At 36.5% G+C, this 21203-nt stretch overlaps 3 protein-coding genes across 4 annotated transcripts in view; 1 reads left to right on the forward strand and 2 right to left on the reverse strand.

Annotated features, from left to right (window-relative positions):
• The window catches only part of LOC127876891 (LON peptidase N-terminal domain and RING finger protein 1-like), a 153020-nt gene that overhangs the window by 83756 nt on the left and 48061 nt on the right, over positions 1–21203 (reverse strand). The gene's annotated exons all lie outside the window — the stretch shown is intronic.
• On the reverse strand, positions 2485–15276 carry LOC127876898 (uncharacterized). The gene is made up of 4 exons (XM_052422405.1): positions 15070–15276; positions 3982–4083; positions 3253–3365; positions 2485–2843 (listed from the first exon to the last, which is right to left on the reverse strand). Exons 1-4 carry the CDS (start codon positions 15241–15243, stop codon positions 2726–2728), a joined length of 507 nt encoding a protein of 168 aa, XP_052278365.1. The 5' UTR covers positions 15244–15276; the 3' UTR covers positions 2485–2725.
• LOC127876897 (uncharacterized) lies at positions 15723–19956 on the forward strand. The gene is made up of 4 exons (XM_052422404.1): positions 15723–15907; positions 18103–18259; positions 18931–19000; positions 19222–19956. The coding sequence occupies exons 2-4, from the start codon at positions 18115–18117 to the stop codon at positions 19589–19591; spliced, it is 585 nt and encodes a 194-aa protein (XP_052278364.1). The 5' UTR covers positions 15723–15907; positions 18103–18114; the 3' UTR covers positions 19592–19956.

Consider the following 21203-nt stretch of genomic DNA (forward strand, 5'->3'; position numbering starts at 1 on the left):
CATTGATACTTTCTGAGAAAAGTGGACCTAAACGCAAAACTTAACCGGACGCCGACGCCAACGCCAACGCCAACGCCGACGCCGACGCCAAGGTGATGACAATAGCTCATAATTTTTTTTCAAAAAATAGATGAGCTAAAAAATAAATACATAAATAATCATAAGAACGTATCTGGAATCAGTTGAATGTTAGTATTATCACTTATACTTTTACCCAAAACCGCTATAAGCATATGCCATGACAGCATCACCTGTTACCTGTAGGACAAATCACATTCTCTAATAAACTTAACAAAACTCCAACAGATATAGAACTACTTTTCTGGCTGGCGACTTGAGTAGTTGCACTTGTGCGACCTCTTAGTCTTGCTAAATCAACGTTATGTTTGCGTTTGACATATTGCATTAGATAAGTGGTTGAGCAGGACTTAGCGTACGCCACATCCGTGAAGCACAGTTTACACTTTGCTTTATCGGTAGGGCAACCATCCCGAAACCCAAAATACTGCCACACTTTTGATTTTAGCTTCTTGGTCGCATCTGATAATTTAAATTTGTCGGCAACAACTTGTTCAGCCATCATGACGCTTTTTCCGAAAGTAGACCGTAACGGGCTTATTGATGGGATGACTAAAGTAATAAGCAACCAATCGCGCGCGTCGTAATTACAGGTAAAGATAAAACCTACACCTTCCTGTATCAATAGGCAGAATACAGCGCGCTTAACGTATCTATGTATATATATATATATATATATATATGTATATATGTTAAAGAATCGATTCGAATTTGGAAGGTTTGGTATCGTTATCGAATCGAAGCATTTCGAATCGATTTTCGATGAATCGGATCGAATCGTTGCAGCTCTACTGATATACACACATACTGACATACTGACTGACGGACAGTTCAACTGCTATATGCCACCCTACTGGGGGCATAAAAAGTAACCCTCAGCAAGACTAAAGTCTCCCATTTAGACCACTCGGCCATCCTTCCGGATACAATGTCAGGTGTTTTTTATACTTCATGTAACTAATCCTCGTAGTTTCACAAAATATGACAACAACAAAACTCTCATTCGTTTGGCGTTGCAACGCTTTATTATTTTTCGGTTTTTAAATTGTCAAAAGATGCATATAATAGCTATTTTAGAGCATGCTAAATGTTCAGTATTACTGTTTCCTACCAAATATCATTACTAAAACGAAAATTTGCGAATCTAAAACAACTTTTTTTAATTTTGTCAATTTAACCAAACGTGAAAAGGCCCCTTTATAGTCTAACAAGTCCACCTAGCTGGAATATGAAACCAGTGCACATAGTCAATCCAGTTGGAATATGTGCAGTTATGTGTGCAATATTGAAGAGTAAAACTTTCATTATACACATTCACACTACTGGTATTTTTCATGTTTACCCTTTGTGCCACGTTTTCCTACTTACATGTATTTTACACATATCGTCACTGTCGTTCTCAAACCTCGTAGCTACAAAATGCCAACTTTTCAGGAGAGAAAAAAACGTCTCATTTTTTTATAACGATGTTTTAGAAATTGAAATTCTGTAAAAATACCAAACAAATGAAGCTGCAAGATATGGTACAAGCCGTAGACGCGTAAGTCATACTTATATTCAGAAATCGTAGCTACGATATTTTGTCACCACAGTTTTGTCTGTTTTATGAGGTACGACAATTTGTCCTGATAGGAAACCTCGTAGCTGCAAATATAAAAACGTTTTTGTCAAATATGTCCAAAGGAAATGACGAACCTATAGGTGAAATGACGTCGCTACGACTTTTCGCCGTATTAAGTCAACAATCAAGCTACAACATTTCGTCAAGTGGCTTTTTCGAGGGCTCTGATTGGCGTAGAGCTACGATATATAGCATTAACAGGCGCCAGTCTTCATATATTCGGAAAATATGAAAAACTTTTTTGAAAATTTTGGAGCTACGAGGTTTGAGAACGACAGCGACAATATGCAGCATCTCAGGATGGACAATATGCTATGATATTGATAGCCATGGCATATGCTATGTCTGTATAAATGTTTTTTTAAGGGAAAGATCTACATTTATTGATAGGCTAAATTTACAAAAGGTGTTAAACAATTAAATATAAATTGAACTGCACTGCGAAACAACTATGGAACAGAACAAAGATTTAAGAATGATTTATCAAAATTTATAGTGTTTTGTTCTCGCAACTGTTTTCTGTCAGCCTATTGGTAAACATTTATGTTATAAATTGTTAACAACTTACAAGTGATATACCGGTACAAAGCATAAGAAAAATCCTGACCTGGTGCTCTTTGTGAGCATAACAACAGATTTTCAGTTGTTAACTGTATTGCCATGTTCTGATAAAAAGTATTTATAAATTGCTGTCCTTCCACAGATTGTTGAATAATTAAACATTTAGTAATCCAAAACTGTAAACAGAGCCACTTTCTTAATATGATCTAAAAATCAAGAAACACTTTTCAGTTCCAGTTTTATTTTGAGATTTGGACAATCTTAATTTAACAACAGATCAACTGTTTTAATTTTCAGAAGGCAACACTAATTTAAACATTAAACGTAAACACAGAGAGTAAATTTAGCACTTGCATTAGCACTTAAAAACAATAATTATACAGATATTCAACCATTCTTGGAGTGTATAAACATGAGCATATTTGCAATTATAAATAGACTGTTCCACATATATGTGCGTAGTATTTATTCATAGACCCAGTCGAACTCTGCGGGCTTCCATTCCTGGATCTCTCCCTCCTTGAACCAGTGGGAAGACTCCCTCTTTCCACTCTCCACACTGTCAGAGCCGTGGCAGATGTTCCTGAAAACACGACATACAACATGTGAGACGTCATGCAACTATTGTCTCAAAACTGAGAAACTTCCTGGAAATACTAGTTGCTTCGTATTTGTTTTGAAACTTAGTTGTAGTTCCAAATCTTAATTCAACAATAAAATTAAGAAATATTGAAATACATTTCCTTTTAAAGCTAGAAATGTATCCATGGGCCTTGAATGTCAATGTAAAGCCCATTAACTCAAACATGAGAAATGTACGACAGAAATTGTGTGAACAATAAACACATAAATTACTACAAAACAATTGAATACAAGGTACGTATGTCCATAACTGTAACTTCAACGCATGCCCTTTTCCTATTGTTACAATAACATTTGGTTAAGTGCCATAGTTTAAATAATAACAAAAATATGAAGCCCCCTGATCGTACCTGCCGACATCGATGCAGAAGTCTCCTCGGATGGTTCCTGGGTTGGACTCAAGGGGGTTGGTGGCTCCCAGCATCATGCGACCCATCTTAACCACCTCCTTGCCCTCCCACACCTGCAAAACGGCAGTCAGACATTAACAATAATGCCCGTTCTCAGAACAAGTTTAACACAGCTCTAATTTCAAAGTCATTTAACCTTTCCCACTTAAAAACAACGTGAAAATGGCCATGTGCAAACAGCATAAAACCAGAACAGCCTGCGAGTAACTCGCAGTATGTTCAGGTTTATGTGCAGTTTGCTGCTCATCAGTATCTCTGGGTTAGAAATGAAGCTTTAAAATTTGAATCTGGTAAAAAAGATCTTTAATTATATGCAACTTTCTGAGGGTCTTCATATGCATCAAAATATGTATCTAAGTGGTAAAGGGTTAAATAAAACTGATAATCAGATTTGGAAGTCTGGATGATTGGTTGTATGGCACTTTTACTTTTTAAACCAATGTTATGAATAACTATGTTTCCAAGCATTTTACAAACAGTCAAATGAATGATTTATTAATTAACAATACAATTAAATTTTAGACGATAAACAATGAATCAAGAAAATTACCAAAGATTCTTGCAGAGTTTTATAATGTATTTGTATATACAACATTTCCATGTACATTTTAAACAGATACAAATCCTATAATCTGGATCTCTACATTCTTAAAGGTCAATGCCACTTACCATGCAAACCACTGGTCCACTGGTCATGTATGTAATGAGACCAGGGAAGAAAGGCTTAGACTTCAGGTCCCTGTAGTGCTCTTCTAGGTGCTCCTGCGATGGCTGAAAAAGATGACAAGGGCTGTTTGTAAAACATGCATGCCCCCCATATGGGCTCTCCGTTGTAGTGACAGCCATTGTGTGAGTATGTTTTTGTCACTGTGACCTTGACCTTTGACCTAGTGACCTGAAAATCAATAGGGGTCATCTGCGAGTCATGATCAATCTACCTATCAAGTTTCATGATCCTAGGCAGCGTTCTTTAGTTATCATCCGGAAACGATTTTACTATTACGGGTCACCGTGAACTTGACCTTTGACCTAGTGACCTCAAAATCGATAGGGGTCATCTGTGAGTCATGATCAATGTACCTATGAAGTTTCATGATCCTAGGCATAAGCGTTCTTGAGTTATCATCCGGAAACCATTTTACTATTTCGGGTCACCATGACCTTGACCTTTGACCTAGTGACCTCAAAATCATTAGGGGTCATCTGCGAGTCATGATCAATGTATCTATGAAGTTTCATGATCGTTGCCATTAGCGTTCTTGAGTAATCATCCGGAAACCATTTTACTATATCAGGTCACCGTGACCTTGACCTTTGATATAGTGACCTGAAAATCATTAGGGGTCATCTGCGAGTCATGATCAATCTACCTATCAAGTTTCATGATCCTAGGCATAAGCGTTCTTGAGTTATCATCCGGAAACCATTTTACTATTTTGAGTCACCGTGACCTTGACCTTTGACCTAGTGACCTGACAATCAATAGAGGTCATCTGCCAGCCATTATCAATCTACCTACGAAGTTTCATGATCCTAGACATAAGCGTTCTTGAGTTATCATCCGGAAACCATTTTACTATTTTGGGTCACTGTGACCTTGACCTTTGACCTAGTGACCTGAAAATCAATAGGGGTCATCTGCAAGTCATGATCAATCTACCTATCAAGTTTCATGATCCTAGGCCTAAGCGTTCTTGAGTTATCATCCGGAAACCATTTTACTATTTCGGGTCACTGTGACCTTGACCTTTGACCTATTGACCTCAAAATCAATAGGGGTCATCTGTGAGTCATGATCAATCTACCTATCAAGTTTCATGATCCTAGGCCTAAGCGTTCTTGAGTTATCATCCGGAAACCATTTTACTATTTCGGGTCACTGTGACCTTGACCTTTGACCTAGTGACCTCAAAATCAATAGGGGTCATCTGCGAGTCATGATCAATGTACCTATGAAGTTTCATGATCCTAGGCCCAAGCGTTCTTGAGTTATCATCCGGAAACCACCTGGTGGACGGACCAACCAACAGACCGACATGTGCAAAGCAATATACCCCCCCTTCGAAGAAGGGGGGCATAATAATTAAATGCATGGCCAAGATTACATAATAATAAGTATTGAAAACCATTTTATTTGGCTCAAAAACCTTCATTATGTGAAACCATTATTTTTCGCAACAAAATGTTCATGTTTTAGTCAGTGGACAAATTTACATTCAGAATAATTATGTCTAATTAAAAACAACAACAACTGAATTACCACAGGCATGAAATACATTAATCCATGAATTAATCCTTTGTCTGTTTCGCAATCTAGATAAATAAAGATATTTCACAACTGACATTTCTTATCAAAAGCTAATGCATTAAATCTACATAGCCAGGGTTCTCAATAACTCTTAAGCCAACAGGCCCAAATGTGAAACCAAAAGGCCTTCTAGGGGGGTTCGGGGCTCCCCCTGAAAATTTAAAAATTGAGCACTTTATTTCTCGCGTTTTGGGCCATTTTATGGCTATTTTAGTGGTCAACAAGGCAGTTAAATTTGAGCATTTGTGTGTGCATTTTATGAATTTTAGCTTACAAAAGATAAATGGAAAAAGCTCTATTACTTTTGTAAAATTTTAACTCAACATGTGATGAACAGAACGTCAACATATTTTACTGCTTTTGACCGATTCCAATATGCGCCTTTTCATTGTTGATGTAATGCGTTAAGGGAGATAATGAAGCGACGTCTTTGCTTAATAGCAAATAGGAGCAAAATTACCGAAATGACACGCAAATTTTAAAGTCAATTGCCGATTTTCCAAATCTGAGCAATTTTCAACCGGCCAAAATCTGATTTCAAACGGCCGATTTGGCTGGCTCTTATTGAGAACCCTGCGTAGCGTTGTTTTTGTTCAGGTAGAGAAGTAACAACTAGGGCTAATGGTAAACAAATTTATTACACACTTGTTTTCAGGGATGTTGCAGCTTTATTAGCCAACACTCAGCAGATCAAAGACAATAAACTCAATAACTAGATGATGATAAACGGCGAACAACACCTAATTGAAATTGTTATTGCACTTTTATTACAATGAAATAAAAATATATTGATGTGTATACGTTTGTTTGAGCAACGTTTCATCAACAGTTGAGTCCAATGACGCAAATCTAGTTCAGTAAGAGGCAGGTTATCCTACGAAACATGAGGCTCAAGATTACAGATTGAAACAGTTGATACTCTGAAGCAAGGCTTCAGATAAAATAATGTTTAGTATGATAATCTTATGGTTTAGCGGGTAAAAGAAACAGGATTTTACAGGAAATCACTCACCACTTATGTCAATATGCAGCTTATTAATTGTACATGTTTTACGAAGTTTTAAGCATAAATAATAATTTAACAATATGGATAAAAACAACGCTAATTGTCCTAATTTGACCTGTACCAGTACAACCCCCAAATTGATGAGGAAAAATGTTGATTTATTTTTTATGATTTCTTCCTCTACCAAGTAGTTGCAATAATTCAACTCTCAGCTTTATAACCCAGAGAGTTGCAATGCGCCGTCTAGCCGTCTATTGTCCAAAGTCACATAATTTTATCACCACTGCAAAGGCTAAGGACCACTGATACTGCAAAAACTAATCAACGTTTACCCGTCTAAAGTACACTCATGCAAATGGTACCATTAAAGCAAGAAATAGTAGCTTTTCATTAACTTTGTTAATATTTTCTACGCTCTATCCACCATATTAGAACTGTTGTAAGGCCACGACTTTTTTTTTTATTGGTTTACAAAAATTATTTTGAAAATGGCCCATCGGGCGGTCGAAAAAAAAACAACAAAAAAACATCGGAAAAAAAAGTTAATACTAATAACATCAGAACAAAGACAACATATCTTTTATAACCTTAACACAAGATACAAAATCCAAATTATGCAATGAAACACATCTATATCTTCAAATGAAATGAGTCCTAAAAGCACCTTTTGTAACATCAGGCAATTTTAAACACTCCATTACATGACATGCGTTCTTCTCCCATTAAAACGAAAAACTGCGCTTCATTTCCATAATTCGATGCGCTTCATTACGCAATGCAATGCCCGTTGCATAAATCTTATATAAGATAAACTACTCATACACAAATTACCCGGTATGTGTTTGCTCTTACTCGACTTATGAGATCGTACATGAAAAAAAATCGAGGTAGATCGATCCATGCGTCGTCGCGGTAATGTTTGTCAAAGTTATTGTTGTCATGAAAACTCGTTGATTTACAACGCAAAACGTCTTATTTGAACTGATGCGAATTAATTTAATCATATTTGTCAACTTCGCTTTTGCTTTATTTTGATAATTTAATCCAAAGTTTAATGTTAGCAAGTGTTTTTTTTTACCGGAATTGTAAACAAGGAGTCAGTTAGTCTTCCGAAAATGTGCAGTCTGTGTGAATTGACAGTTTGACGTCATCAAAGGAAAGCTGCTTTATGTCGGAAGCAATAAAGCGACAAATTTCGCGCCGAAAAAATTGGCTTCCTATGTCTAGCAATCAACATGCCGAACCAATCGTGTGTTTGTTTCTCAATTGCAATCCTCCAATTTAATAAAAGCACGTGCATAGCTCCGCCTTCGAATCTTTTGCCGAGAACGGAGGTGGAGTTTAATGGTTAATTGAGCTAGTGTTTTACGCAAGTTGAGTTCCGATTTGCCGAAATTACTCGGCCCTAAGCATTGAAACGACAAATACATTTATCAATGATTTTCCGAGATATACCGATTTGTTCCGATTTCCAAACTTTCTGTACAGTTCCTATAAACTATGGCGGACGTGTTTACAAAATTCCTAAACACATATATCGTAAATAATGGCAGTGTTTTATTGGATTATTTATACTAATTATCAAATACTTTTTTATCTACTATAATATCGGGTTTGTTTAATATAATTAACATGTTAAACAATATAGTTGCGTCACAGACTCGGAAATAAATTTTGATGGGGTCGACATTTTACTGACGCTGATTTTCTTATTGTCTGTAATTTTTACCCGAAATAAATTTTGAGAAGTGCCCATAAAAGGACTGGTACATAATGTGTCACATTGAAAAATATCCCGATCTCTGCAATATATGTGAACCAATCGTTGATTGTACTTACTTGATTTTATTCGCAACCGTACTCAAACCGGATCGTTTTTTTTCTCGTTTCGCTCGTTTTGCAGTGCGGTCGGGAATAAAATATTTAAAAAAAAGACGATTTTCCGATTTTATTTTTTTTCCCTTTTTCCAAAAATTAGGGTCGGCGGTTTTGTAAACCAAGAAATATAAAAGCCGTGGCCTAATGTTGCCGACAAAGTGTCGCTAACATTTAGGTCGCAGAACATCAATCTTTTGCACATCGTGATATTTGATGTACCCCTAAGTCAATAATGATGTCGAGAGTCGTCGAATATCTACACTGTTCGAAATTTCAAAATGAAAATGACAGCAAGAATAGTGTGTTGAAATATCGCCGTGCTTTTGAGGTTGCATGCAAAGGATAAAGTCCGTAGGCTGCAATAATACAACTCCCAGCTATTGACCCTCCAGATTGCTGGGAGTTGCAACTGACAACCAGATTTTCCATAAAAACTCGCCACCCAGAATCCGGGCTGCAGTTTAATCGGGAATATTAGCCACATAAACTATTTTCTGGCATAAATAAACACACATAGATCGTAAATATATCCATAATGCGCAAGTTAAAACAACTTACATGATATGTTATGCTCGCATAATATTGATATTAATCCAAAGTTTCAAACACATCAACGGTTGTTTTAAATGTATATGTTTTGGCAATGGACAAAGCCGAGTATTCGGAGTAATTCCGAATTCAAAAGTACGCTATAGACTATCTCCGGAATCCACGGCGAGATAGATCTCGTGTCTTGTCTACCAATCGTAATATACTGACTATCTCCGGAACATCCGTAAGATAGATCGAATTGTCAATTCAAAACTTCGGCTTTGGGTTTGATAACGGTTTTGTATACAGTTTTTGTTTTGAGTATTTATCCACAATTCACTCGCAAATTGATATCCGAAATAACAGGTATTGTGTTTGTAACGATGTATTAGGTTGATTGAACTCGATTTTATAGACATATGGGAGACATTATTTTTTGACATTGAAAAATGGGTTATCAAGAAGAACTCTGAGCTGTACGTATGTACTTATAAAAGCTCAGAGCATTGATGAAGAACTAGTTAACTTAATGTGTTTATGAAGTTTATTCATCGCTTTCCTTAATTGGTAACAATGTCTGTTTAGTGATGCACACAAAACCTGTGCGAAGATTTGCGATTGTCTTAATGAAGGGGTGCAGTGTTTTTTTTAGTTTTGGGGGAAGGGGGTCGGGTCCCCTGAGGGGGGAAAATTCGCGCGTAAAAGGGGAAAAGGGGGAAATTTCTATACTTAGCTAGTAACAGTACAAAATTAAGTTTTAACACTATAATTCACCATACAGAGGGAGAAAAACATAATTCAAACTCTTTAATTCATAAACATGTTATGTTCATGTTCAAAGTTCAACATTTCTGGGCTTTTCAGCGAATTTATCAATTATTCTGGTGACCTCCTTTTCACCAAGTCTCTCCGTGTGCAGACACAGTCTGATCGGGGACTCTAGTGTAGCTTCCCCAAGCCTGTTTCTCTGTGGCGTGCAAAGCAGGTTGAGCAAACTAAACAGTCTTTCAACACTCTTGACCGGACGTTTCTGGCGTTTCACTGCCAGTATTTGAAGAAGACTGACTTTTAAGTTATACTTGTTTGAAAAGAATATCAATTTAAAACAGATTTGTCAATTTTTTCGATAGCTTTTGTTGTTGTGCGACATGTTGGAATACGTATGGTTTGCGGTAGATGTCGTAAAGCGAAAGTCGTGATAGTGAACTATGTACTGTTTGCGGTAAAGGCTAAAATAAAGTAAACATGCGGATGCAGTTCAGGAAAATTGTAGTAAATTCGTAACGAAAGACGTATTTAAATGAGGTATTGATTAAAATTTAATAACACTTCCGAGAGGGGAATTTTTTTAATATTTGGGGGAAAAATATATACTCTAAAGATAGGGGAATGGGGCCGAATAACGCCGAATATTTCATTAAAAAAAAAAACTGGGGTGCATATGGATTCCCAGAGAGTACGTTTATACACTGTAACTCCAATATAACGCGGATGATGGGGTCCATGCCACGCAACAGCATTATAAACGGATCCGCGTTATAAGTTTTGAGCTCATTTATTGCAGGGGCTATAACAACATCAATAGTATAGCCTATAATATAGGTCCTGTAAAGTGTAAGCTGTGTTGTCATCCGAAAATGCATGCATATAAACCGCATCGTATCGATAACATTATACATACCGCTTTTATTACGTGCATGTTAATCCGATAATCCAACAAAATTACAACATCACTTACAAGAATAATCATCTTCAACATTTATGACTGTAAATATGTTTACGAATTTTGTAAACACCGCAATATGCATGCGCCATTTTTCAGAAGTGTAAAGAGAACAGGTTGCATTATGGGGCAGAGCTTTCATTGGAAAAAAGCGAATCTAAATTTAGATTGAATGCAATACTCTACATGTACAAATTGCGTCATACGACGTCATGCAAAAAACGTGATTTTCGGGGACTTTCTGATAGATCTACTGGGCAAAAGAAAATCTCTGTTAACAATTACAGTGCGTTAGCATGTTAATAAATCGTCTGGATTATTTAATTAATTTCTCGTACACGAAATAAATTAAATGACTAAATATTAGAATGATAATGAAATGACAGAAAAACTTGTTTTATACTGTGCGCAGTATATTTTACAGCCGCTCCTTTTTTATAGAGTCAAACTGCAACCATATCAATGTAAAAATGTTTGTATCGTTTCGAATAACTTTAATTTTATAATTATCCCGCTTGCACGTTCCTTATCGAAACTAGCGCAACGAACCGCGTATAGGGAATACATGTACGATGCTGTCCGGTAATCTTGCGCAGTTAAGGATCAATTGGTTTAAAAACATGTTCTTTTATAAATTGGCAACATAATATCTAAATTTATTATGAAAATAATAAGTTCATGTGCTTATTTACACAAAAATATCTGATTAATTCACTGAAGAACTGTCCGATTTGATTTCAAAACAAACATGACTCACCTCATTTTCAAACTATCACAGTGTCCGGTAATCTTGCGCACTTTGTATAATGACCTCGTTTAGGCATATTTCCAAAATTGTAGACATATGGTGTCCAATTATTGACAAAAAACATTCCAGAAAAATATTTTAAAAATCAGTTTGTAAAACCATTGAAATTAAATGTGGATTTCTAGTGCAGTTTTTGTTCACTACAAATCAATATATAATATAGTCATTAATAACAAGACATATCTTTAAAAAGATATACGGCGTTGATTGTGGTTGGAGTTTATGGAAGGTAAAGATTTAAATGAATGAGATCAAGGATAGCTAATATCTTTTTCTGTGCAGTTTTTAGCTGCATCAAACGCAGTACGGGATGTTACGCGGAGTTTTCGCGGCTTATTTTACATTATTAAATATTGCTGGTCATAAACCTATAGATACAAAACAGAAAATCAAAGTCAACCGGCCACACGAGAAGTTTCCGTACATAGTTTAAATATGTATACGCGCGTTCTTCGAACAAACCTGTTTGAGTGGTTTATCGGGCATTGCTACGTGTGTTTGATTCGATTATTAACAGTATCGAGAATCATCGCGCTCATACTTAATACATTAGTCAATTTGCTGCAATAATACATTAGTAAATATGATGGAATAATTCTTGTTAATTAATTAAAAATAATATTTATCATGGTATTGTTGAAAACACATTAAGAATCTATTATTGACATGCCATAAAATAATATCGCTGGATATCTTCATTTCACAGCTTTCTGGTGGTAAAAAAAATTCCAGTTCACCTAGTTCACGCTATAGCGTCTTTATTATATAACTATTATGTTACTGACCGCGTACTCCGAACAGCACATAAGGTCTGACCTGTATATAAACTCTGACAGTCATACACACTAACCGCGAACTGACCCCTTATACCTCGCGGGTTGAAATGCAATGCATTAAAGTGAGGCATCGCTTCCACTGCTCTCTATACTTTTACATATAACATGTTGACAGGAGTATGTCGGTCAGTACTAAATATGAGAACATGGCCTTCTTCATCAATCGTTGGTTCTTTCTTAGGTCTAATGCGCAGTACACGTTTTCCCGCAATACACACCCGCAGTACACCCGCATAAATTAATGTGAGGAAATAGAGTTCCGTAACAATTATGATTATGATTCCACTTGAAGTGATTAACAGTAATTACACATATAATAAATATTTCAGTGAACTAAATATTGCAATAGACAAACACTAGTATACACTATCACAGTTTTTGACTTGAGACGTTAACGTATATTACTACGCTGTTTACAAAATTATATAACAGTGCAATGTTAAAAGCTGAGCTACATATGTTAATCTTAACCCGTAGATATTTTCAACATTATTGCATCCGAAAACCTGCGAATCAACAGTTCTCAAACGAAACATATATTTCCGCAAATTGCTCCTTATGTATGTCGCTTATAATATTGCGCTAGCAGTAATTATTAACAAGAAACGTGTTTACATCAAATATACTTGTACTAAATTTCCACAGTTTCACCTAGCGATAGCGTCGGGCGCAAGCTATGTGATAAAGGTACTTTTAATGCGCAAATTTAATTTAAAAAATATGTACGATGTATTCTTTTTTACGCCCTATTTAAAAACTAATTTATAATTTTAATGCTTCACGTACATTATGTGAATACTCTGTTTTACGCCAACTGTACACGACCAAGGCAACAGCTGTGCCTAAAATATTGATATATCGACAAAGCGACTAAACAAACTATTTACTCTATCAGACAAAAATAGCATAGATTCCATTTTTTTCCTTCAATGAAAAGATCGCAACCCCTACTGCGAACTCCGGTGATGAACTGTATATAAACTCTGACTTCCACACACTGGTCGCGAATTGACCCGAAACCTCGCGGGTTGAAATGCAATGCAAGTAAGTACTAAATATGAGAACATAGCCTTTAGTATAAACGCTTTTGCGCTGGTAATTCTCTGAAAATAAAAGGTGAACGCACAAACTGTATTTATGTCGAACAAAATTGATTGTAAAACTGTTCTATCTATTGAGCCTTTTCATTAGAGATAACATTGTTTCATGCATTAAAACAGTGTTACAAAGACGCGGATATGTTTCCAATGTTCTGGTGTTATACTCAACTCAGCCAATGGAATAAATGAAGTGTATTCATTCGTACCTAGCCGCGGGAATTTTTATTTGAATATTATTGGACACTTACAAAGGTCAAGTCAGGGTGAAAAGCTGGCTTAATACAGCTTACGCCGAAAAAAGTACCGGTATGCGTGAAAAAAATGCATAACAGGTTTGATACCACGATCATGCTTCCATAGTTAACAGAAAATATCAAAACTAGGCCATTGCGCATGCAGAGATCATACCAAATTGGTATGACAGAATGGCGGGAAATGATGACTATGTCGTCTGATGCGATATATTTTCATGGCAAAAAATACCATAACTGATCGGAATATTGTGCAATGGAATGCTAAATTACATGTTGGATTTATGAATTCTTAATTTAAAGTATGAAAACGCTAAAGACTGCAGGGAATTTGTGATGCATTTTGATTTTTTCGTAAGAAGGCCAGTGTTTACGATCTAGAGTCCGTGGATGTATAGAGATGACGCAACCGGTGTTTAAATGTAATGATCGAATTTAATTTTGCATGGAATACATAACTTTTAAATCCGTTTATTCTTTAACATGTGAAATTCCATATTTCATCACTAAAGAAAACCATTCGTCGTCTGCGAGATTCGCAAATGTGAAGTGCGCAAGATTACCGGACGCGCAAGATTACCGGACTTAACTGTAATAAACACTGACTGGCGAGTTTTCACAACTTTATTGAAATAACACAACAGATCAACACCAATTAGCTGTCGAGTGTCGTTTAACCTATAATCGATTAAAATCAGTTACACGGACAGATAAAGCAATCAAGCTGTGATATCCGGCTTCTTTGAATTTTCTGCAAAATACATGAAGTTGCATAACATGGATTTGAATCAGAAATGGAAGGTTGGAGAAAAAACGGGATCCAAGCACCCCCGGCGTTATAATGGACACAGCATTATAACGGACCGCACTATGTTGGAGTTACAGTGTATGGACTATCTAGCACAAAGATCTCTGAGCTGTACGCATGTACTCATGAAAACTCAATGATTTCAAGAAGAACTATTCCAAAGATTAATACGTGTTTGAAAAAGCTTAAAATTATATGCCACTTCACATTCAGTACAGATTTAAATTCTTTATATATGTCTATATTATAGTTTTTGACAATTTAATTTCCTAGTAGTGTATTAATATTGTCAAACCCACATTTTTTCACAAAATAAATATGCGAGTTATATTACATGTGAAATATCGACTTAAATTTAAAAAAAAAAAGCTTAAAATGATATGCCATTTTAATACTTTCGACGCGCACAAATTCCCTTATAGAAGTCATGTTTGACGAACATTTGACCTTGAAGATTGAACACCGTTCTCGGTACAATTATTTTGACAATTGCCTTCTAATAACCTACCCGGCACATTTTACAGGCGACAAGTTTGTATCCTCGGTTCTCAAAACGCTTCATAATTTCACCCACAAGGCCCCGTTGAACCCCATCGGGCTTAACCATGATAAATGTGCGTTCGGATCTCTTGTCTGCCATTTTTGCGAAGTATGAAAGTACAGCAAGCAAAGTCGCGACCATGTGGTTCGGCACCTTAATTGGAAAGGTTGTTTCAATTCAATGACGTCACCTTCGTTTCAAGATAAGACAAATCGTTTGCAAATCAAGACGGTCAAACCCGATTAGATGCAACGGTCTGCACGGGCAAACGAAAAGATACAAGAAAATTTATTTAACGTCGGACATGATAAAAACAGACATAAGCTAATAGCTGTTTTCCTAAAAACCTAGAATTTAATATTTAGAGAAAAACTTAGCAAGAAATTTCTTTGATTGTAAATTAAAAGATATCTTTCGATGCAGCATTTCTTGAAAAAAAGACTTTCAACTATTCTGATGCAGAGTGTTTCAATGTTAATTCCCAGTGGTGTCATGGGTGATTGTGAACTGTCGTAGATACTTTGCGTCTATTTTACTGTTTCGACCTCAGTTGGCAACTTACGACATTCTACTTTGCACTCCCCAGGCAAGTTTTGCTACATTAACGCGATACAAACGTTTATGGCAAGGGAGACAACTCGTACTCGTAAACAAAGAGTGTATTGGTTTCGAAAGCGGGTCACCCACGCTACTTAAGTGGTGGGTTAAATGGAATGATGTACACAAGACCGATATTTATTGAAATCTGAGAAGAGCAAAGGCCATATACCTGTCGAAATTTAGTTGTTGTAAATCGGAACAACAGGTAAGACAAATTTGATTTGCTTGCAAGTAAATATTTCCTAGCAACGGTGTTATTTTAAAACTTGATGTTTTTTGTAAGTTAGTGATGCATTGTTAAAGCTCTCGGTACTTTCGTTTTGTATGTTTGAATGATTTGCTTGTGTCGCACTAATAGCTTGTTCTTTTGTCCTGCTTTTGCAATTACCTATACACTTTATTGCATAAATTATCGGAAATATTTTATGTTTTCAAATAAAATTTAATTGCATTATTTCATTGCCGTATCTTGACCATATTCTTACGTATGATTTGCATGCATGAGATTTCTTTTGTATCGGATGATTATGAAAGCTTAGTAAATATATTTGTCATGGGTGAACATAATTGCCAAAATATGATTTCTCTCTAATAATAGTTTATGTTATATGGAAAACAACCGTTTTAATAAGAAAATAAAAAAAAAACAAGTTGCCGATCGGTTGAATAAACTCTCTTAGGAACCGGGACTTTCTGACCTCAGAAATAAGATGTAAGAGCCTCCGAGAAATAATGTATGGGCGTAAGGTGTCGTCACAGATTAACACAGGCTGGGACGATACGTTACGCATATGCATTAAGCGCTGTTTTCCCTGAGCGCGGCTCAAATATATATGCTGACAGGAACCTTCTTACACTTCTGCTTACCTATGACAACTTGATAAATTAGGTGGCCCGTCATTCAATGACATGATGCCTACATAGCAGTAATTGTGCGGAGAGATATGTACAAAAGAATTAATGATAGTAACTGCCAGTTAGACAGTAGCCCGAGCTCACCAGAGTGACCGAATCATACGATTTGTTTACTGAAACATTTGAGATCCGCGGGATGCGTTGGATGGTGTATTTAGTAAATGCATTATTGTTCGCATTAATGTTTTATAAACAACACTTGGTGCATGTTGCGCTAATTTGCAAGGTATTTTTGTAGACATGGCATTCAATCTATCATATCTGCGTTGAAAGCGAATCGTATCGTGAAGCTAATATTTTACAGTGTTCATGTTGCGTAACGCGCGATTACATTGTTCCGTGGCGCAAATACATTAAGGTTCGACTTAACTTGACAATACATTTTGTTATCAGTTCAAGACGATCACCGTTTTCTTGGGAATATGCATGTTTCTCTTCAGGATATATATATTAAAATGACTCTTAGGAGCTTAGCTGTAAAGCTGCCATATCCTATTACCACACGTTCACTCAAATACGCTACGCATCGAAATGTAGTGACAACGGACTACCGGTATATACCACGCGTTCTGACGATGAGCACTGCATTATTTTTATTAAAAACGTTCGTTATGACAACTTCGAAAACATTAATTGTAATGTATTTAGACTTAATTTATTGTAACGTTTCATGGCTTTTTTAAATGCTCGTGTAACACGCAGTGCGTTTTTTCCTACGTATTCCACAAGAGAGCGAACATAGAGCAATATTATAATGAAGTTATTGCATTAAGATATAAACAGTATACTGATATTATCTTGACCGAATTCCACAAATGTAACAAAGACGATTAGACCAAATAATGAAGTCTTTATGGAAGTAAAATATCCAATCATTTAGACACATCTTTTATTGTATTGAATGGGATTGTAGTGCATTGTAGTAAAATTACAATAATCAATAAAGATAAAGACTCGTAGGAATTTGTTGTATGCAGTATCTCATACATACCTGGGGTACATGCCCGGTACTCTTGTTTCAATTAATGTAAGAAAGCTTGTAACGGCGGCATTGTGTTAAGGAAATCGGATGGCTTGTAAGAGTTGTATTTATGTGTTTGAAAATTAATTTCATGTCCAATTAGAACTTGAATATTCACCACCCATATCTATTTGCACTCTTTGCGGTCTACTGTGTCTAAGTATAGTACTGGTGAACGCAAAAACATTATATTTTAAGAACATTATGTAGTCGTTTGCACAAGGTAAACATACCGGGAAAACTTAACCGAACAAGGCCAGTATCAAAAGCATGTCCAAACATCGTTTGTAGTTGTGTGGTCGTGGTATTATAGGCGTCGTCTCGTTGAATATGAACGATTGCCGGTATGTATACATATACAAGAGTTACACATCTTTACGGAATATAAAACGACAGGGCGATACTTGGATTTGCTAATCAATCTCGTATAATTTACCATCAATACGCGTGATTGTGTTTTGTAGCTGACAGGAGCGATGACGACTATGGATCGCGCAATCCCCAGCTGGGTTCGGAACTGGCTGCTGGTCTCCAGCGTCATCTGTATCATGGACGGCTCTTTCTGTGTGCTAAGGCCCCACTCCCTGCCCGGAGGTTGCCTCGAGATCCTCTTCTTCCCTTGTATGTACTTAGTGTATGGCGAAATACATGCGACATTATTGGGCACCTTATTTTAATGATATAAACTTTCCGGACCGTGTATACATTTGCAAGTATGTGTACGTTATTTCATCTTGGACATAATGCACAATAATATGAGCCGCGCTCTGGGAAAACGGGGTTTAATGCATGTGCGAAAAGTGTCGCCCTAGATTGGTATGTGGAGTATGTACAGGCTTATATGGGACGACATGTTCAACTTTGACAGGAAGTATCTTCTCAACAAGAATCCAGTCTAAACGGAAGTTGTCCTCGCTGATTAGCCTGTGCAGACATGCATTTAGCCTGGTTTTCCCAGGGCGCGACTAAAACGTTTTATGAATCAACTAATGGAGCGAATTGACTTTGAAATAGATTTACAAAGTATTTTTAAATTTAAAGAATTCTAGAACAAGATTTGTATTGAATTTCTAGCAGTTTATACAGTACAGTTTTCCATTAACTGTTTTGAAGCTAGCCCTCTAGAAAAGATGTACACGTCATTTATAGAAATGCATAACGTAAAAAATAACAAGATTACTTTAAGTTTACTACTTAACAACTTACTGTTCATCAATTGTAGATTTTCGGCAATCACGTTTCATACCTTTTAATGGGAATATCTAAAACAATAGTGTAAATCTTTTATACAGATAAATACTACATTGCATGGGACAAGCATTACGGAGATGCAACCGATTCCTTTGTGTGGGCTCAGGGACTGTAAGTATTTTCATTAACTGCATATATTTTCCTTTTTTCCCCTTTTAAATGGCAAAGTTCTTGTGTAAAATAGCTACGTTCTTGTTTAATGCGTAATTTATATTAATAAGCAATGCTATGCATGAACAAGTACTTCCAAAACGTTGCTCTTATATATTGACGTTCTTTTTCACACACAAAATCCACAGTAATTATATTTCACGTTGTCTCTGTGTTCACAGCGGCAACATCATCGAGTCGATCATTAACCTGGTAGTCTACTTCAACGTCCTGAAGTCGGTGCGTGCCACAAAGCTTCTAGCCATCATCGTCAGCGTCATGGTGGTCTGGAAGACTGTCATTTTCGACCTCTACTCGTTTGACGTGGGGACAGGCGGTCACACGTTCGACTTCATGTCGGAGTTTATGGTGTTTGTGCCCTCCCTCATCTGGATCCTCGTGCCAGGCTACGTTGCCTTTGCGCTGTGTGAGGACTTCCTTCCGCCCAGACAGCAGAAGACCCCGAATCGGAAAGCGGCAAACAACAGCAGCACGGCGAACGGCGAGGATACGCCGAAAAGCCGATATGCCTTACGAGAAAAAAGAAACTAAGAATTTTAGACATATTTTTCAAGCATGGTGATCTCTTTGAAACTGTAAACTGTCGAAATTATTCATGCATGTACCATCATCACCATAGCCTTTTTTATGATCTATGGACATTTTTTTTATTTCTAAATATTGTCATAACATGCATGATATAAGTGTACATTTGTTAGCTCAGCTACTGGTTATATGTGTGTGAGAGTTTGATTACATTTACATTAAACAGTGTTTTTTTCTTCGACATTTATAGCTAGCAATTAAATGATCTTTACAGATCATTAACAATACAAATGTACTTTTTAAATGTATTTTTTACTTTGATACGTTGTGTTTGTACTTCGTATAGGTCTTAATAAAGCTTTCTTTTTGTATGATGTTTAACCATTTATCACACTATGCCCGTAACAATTCCCATTGCACAACACCTGACCATTCGTAAAAAATGCGGAAAAGTCCAACTTTGTTGGTCGGTCCGTAGTGACATGGCCACGGTTAATATGCTTAGCCAATAAAACTTGAAAATCACGGGCGTTAATATCTGGTTTCTCCTCTTTTTGAGATGCAGTAATAAACAAACCAGGTGACGGTACTGACCGAAAGTGTTTTTTAATCGAACACAAAAATACAAAGGAATTAGGATGTATATGTGAGCACAGAAAGACTTTGTTTTGTTTTGGTAAATTGAGCGATATAGGGTGATTCAAATAGAATAAAATCATTTTAAAATGTACATACCAGTACACATGTTATAACAACGCATTCCATATTGTGAGAACATGTGAATTTTGTGACGAGATGGAATCTTAAAAACATAAATCATTGGTTGGTTTTGTGATGAACTCCCAAGTGTGTATGCTATTTCAAAATATAAGATTTGCCTGTAAAATGTTAACTGGCAGCACTTACAAAACATTAGCTACTTGCCGATCAGTTTTATAAATGTGCATTTTCCCAGATATGACGGAGTAAATGGCAATCTAGGTGGCATTCTCAACATGAAAATGACCTATTTAAACTTAAGTAAAATGCATGGGTCGTATGATACTAGACTCATTTTCAACCGTCTTTGACATTTAAGCCCCGACTATTGGGATCTAAGTAGTCCGTTTAATTCGGCGCAGTATGCAGCCAAAGCACATTGGTTTATTTCCCTCACCAGTGTCCATTTATACTCCTGTGTGGAGAATAGCAAGCGCGGGGTTGTTGTTTTTTTCACATGAACATTCTGAGCGGGATTCGAACCAGGGACCTTCCAATTTTTAGACCAGCATCCTACCAGGAGACCACGGTCGAACGGTCCCAAGTATAAACTGACATGTTTGATGTAAGCGTTCTTTTTATATATTGTGTGCCAACATTATTTGTACGATTAAGTTGATTACGTTTATTCATTACTAAAGTTACGTATCTTTTGAAATACATGTAATCCTCACAAGAATTTGCCCATGATGACTCGATGGCGTAAATAACAGTTTTGACAACCGTGTTCATACCAGGTTTCCTAGCCTGTAACCTGTGTATCGCTTAAACCCGATCGATACTTCGTGGATAAGTAGTAGTAGTAGTAGTAGTAGTAGTAGTAGTAGTAGTAGTAGTAGTAGTAGTAGTAGTAGTAGTA

The sequence above is a fragment of the Dreissena polymorpha genome, chromosome 4 (assembly GCF_020536995.1).
Source record: "Dreissena polymorpha isolate Duluth1 chromosome 4, UMN_Dpol_1.0, whole genome shotgun sequence".
Taxonomy (NCBI): domain Eukaryota; kingdom Metazoa; phylum Mollusca; class Bivalvia; order Myida; family Dreissenidae; genus Dreissena; species Dreissena polymorpha.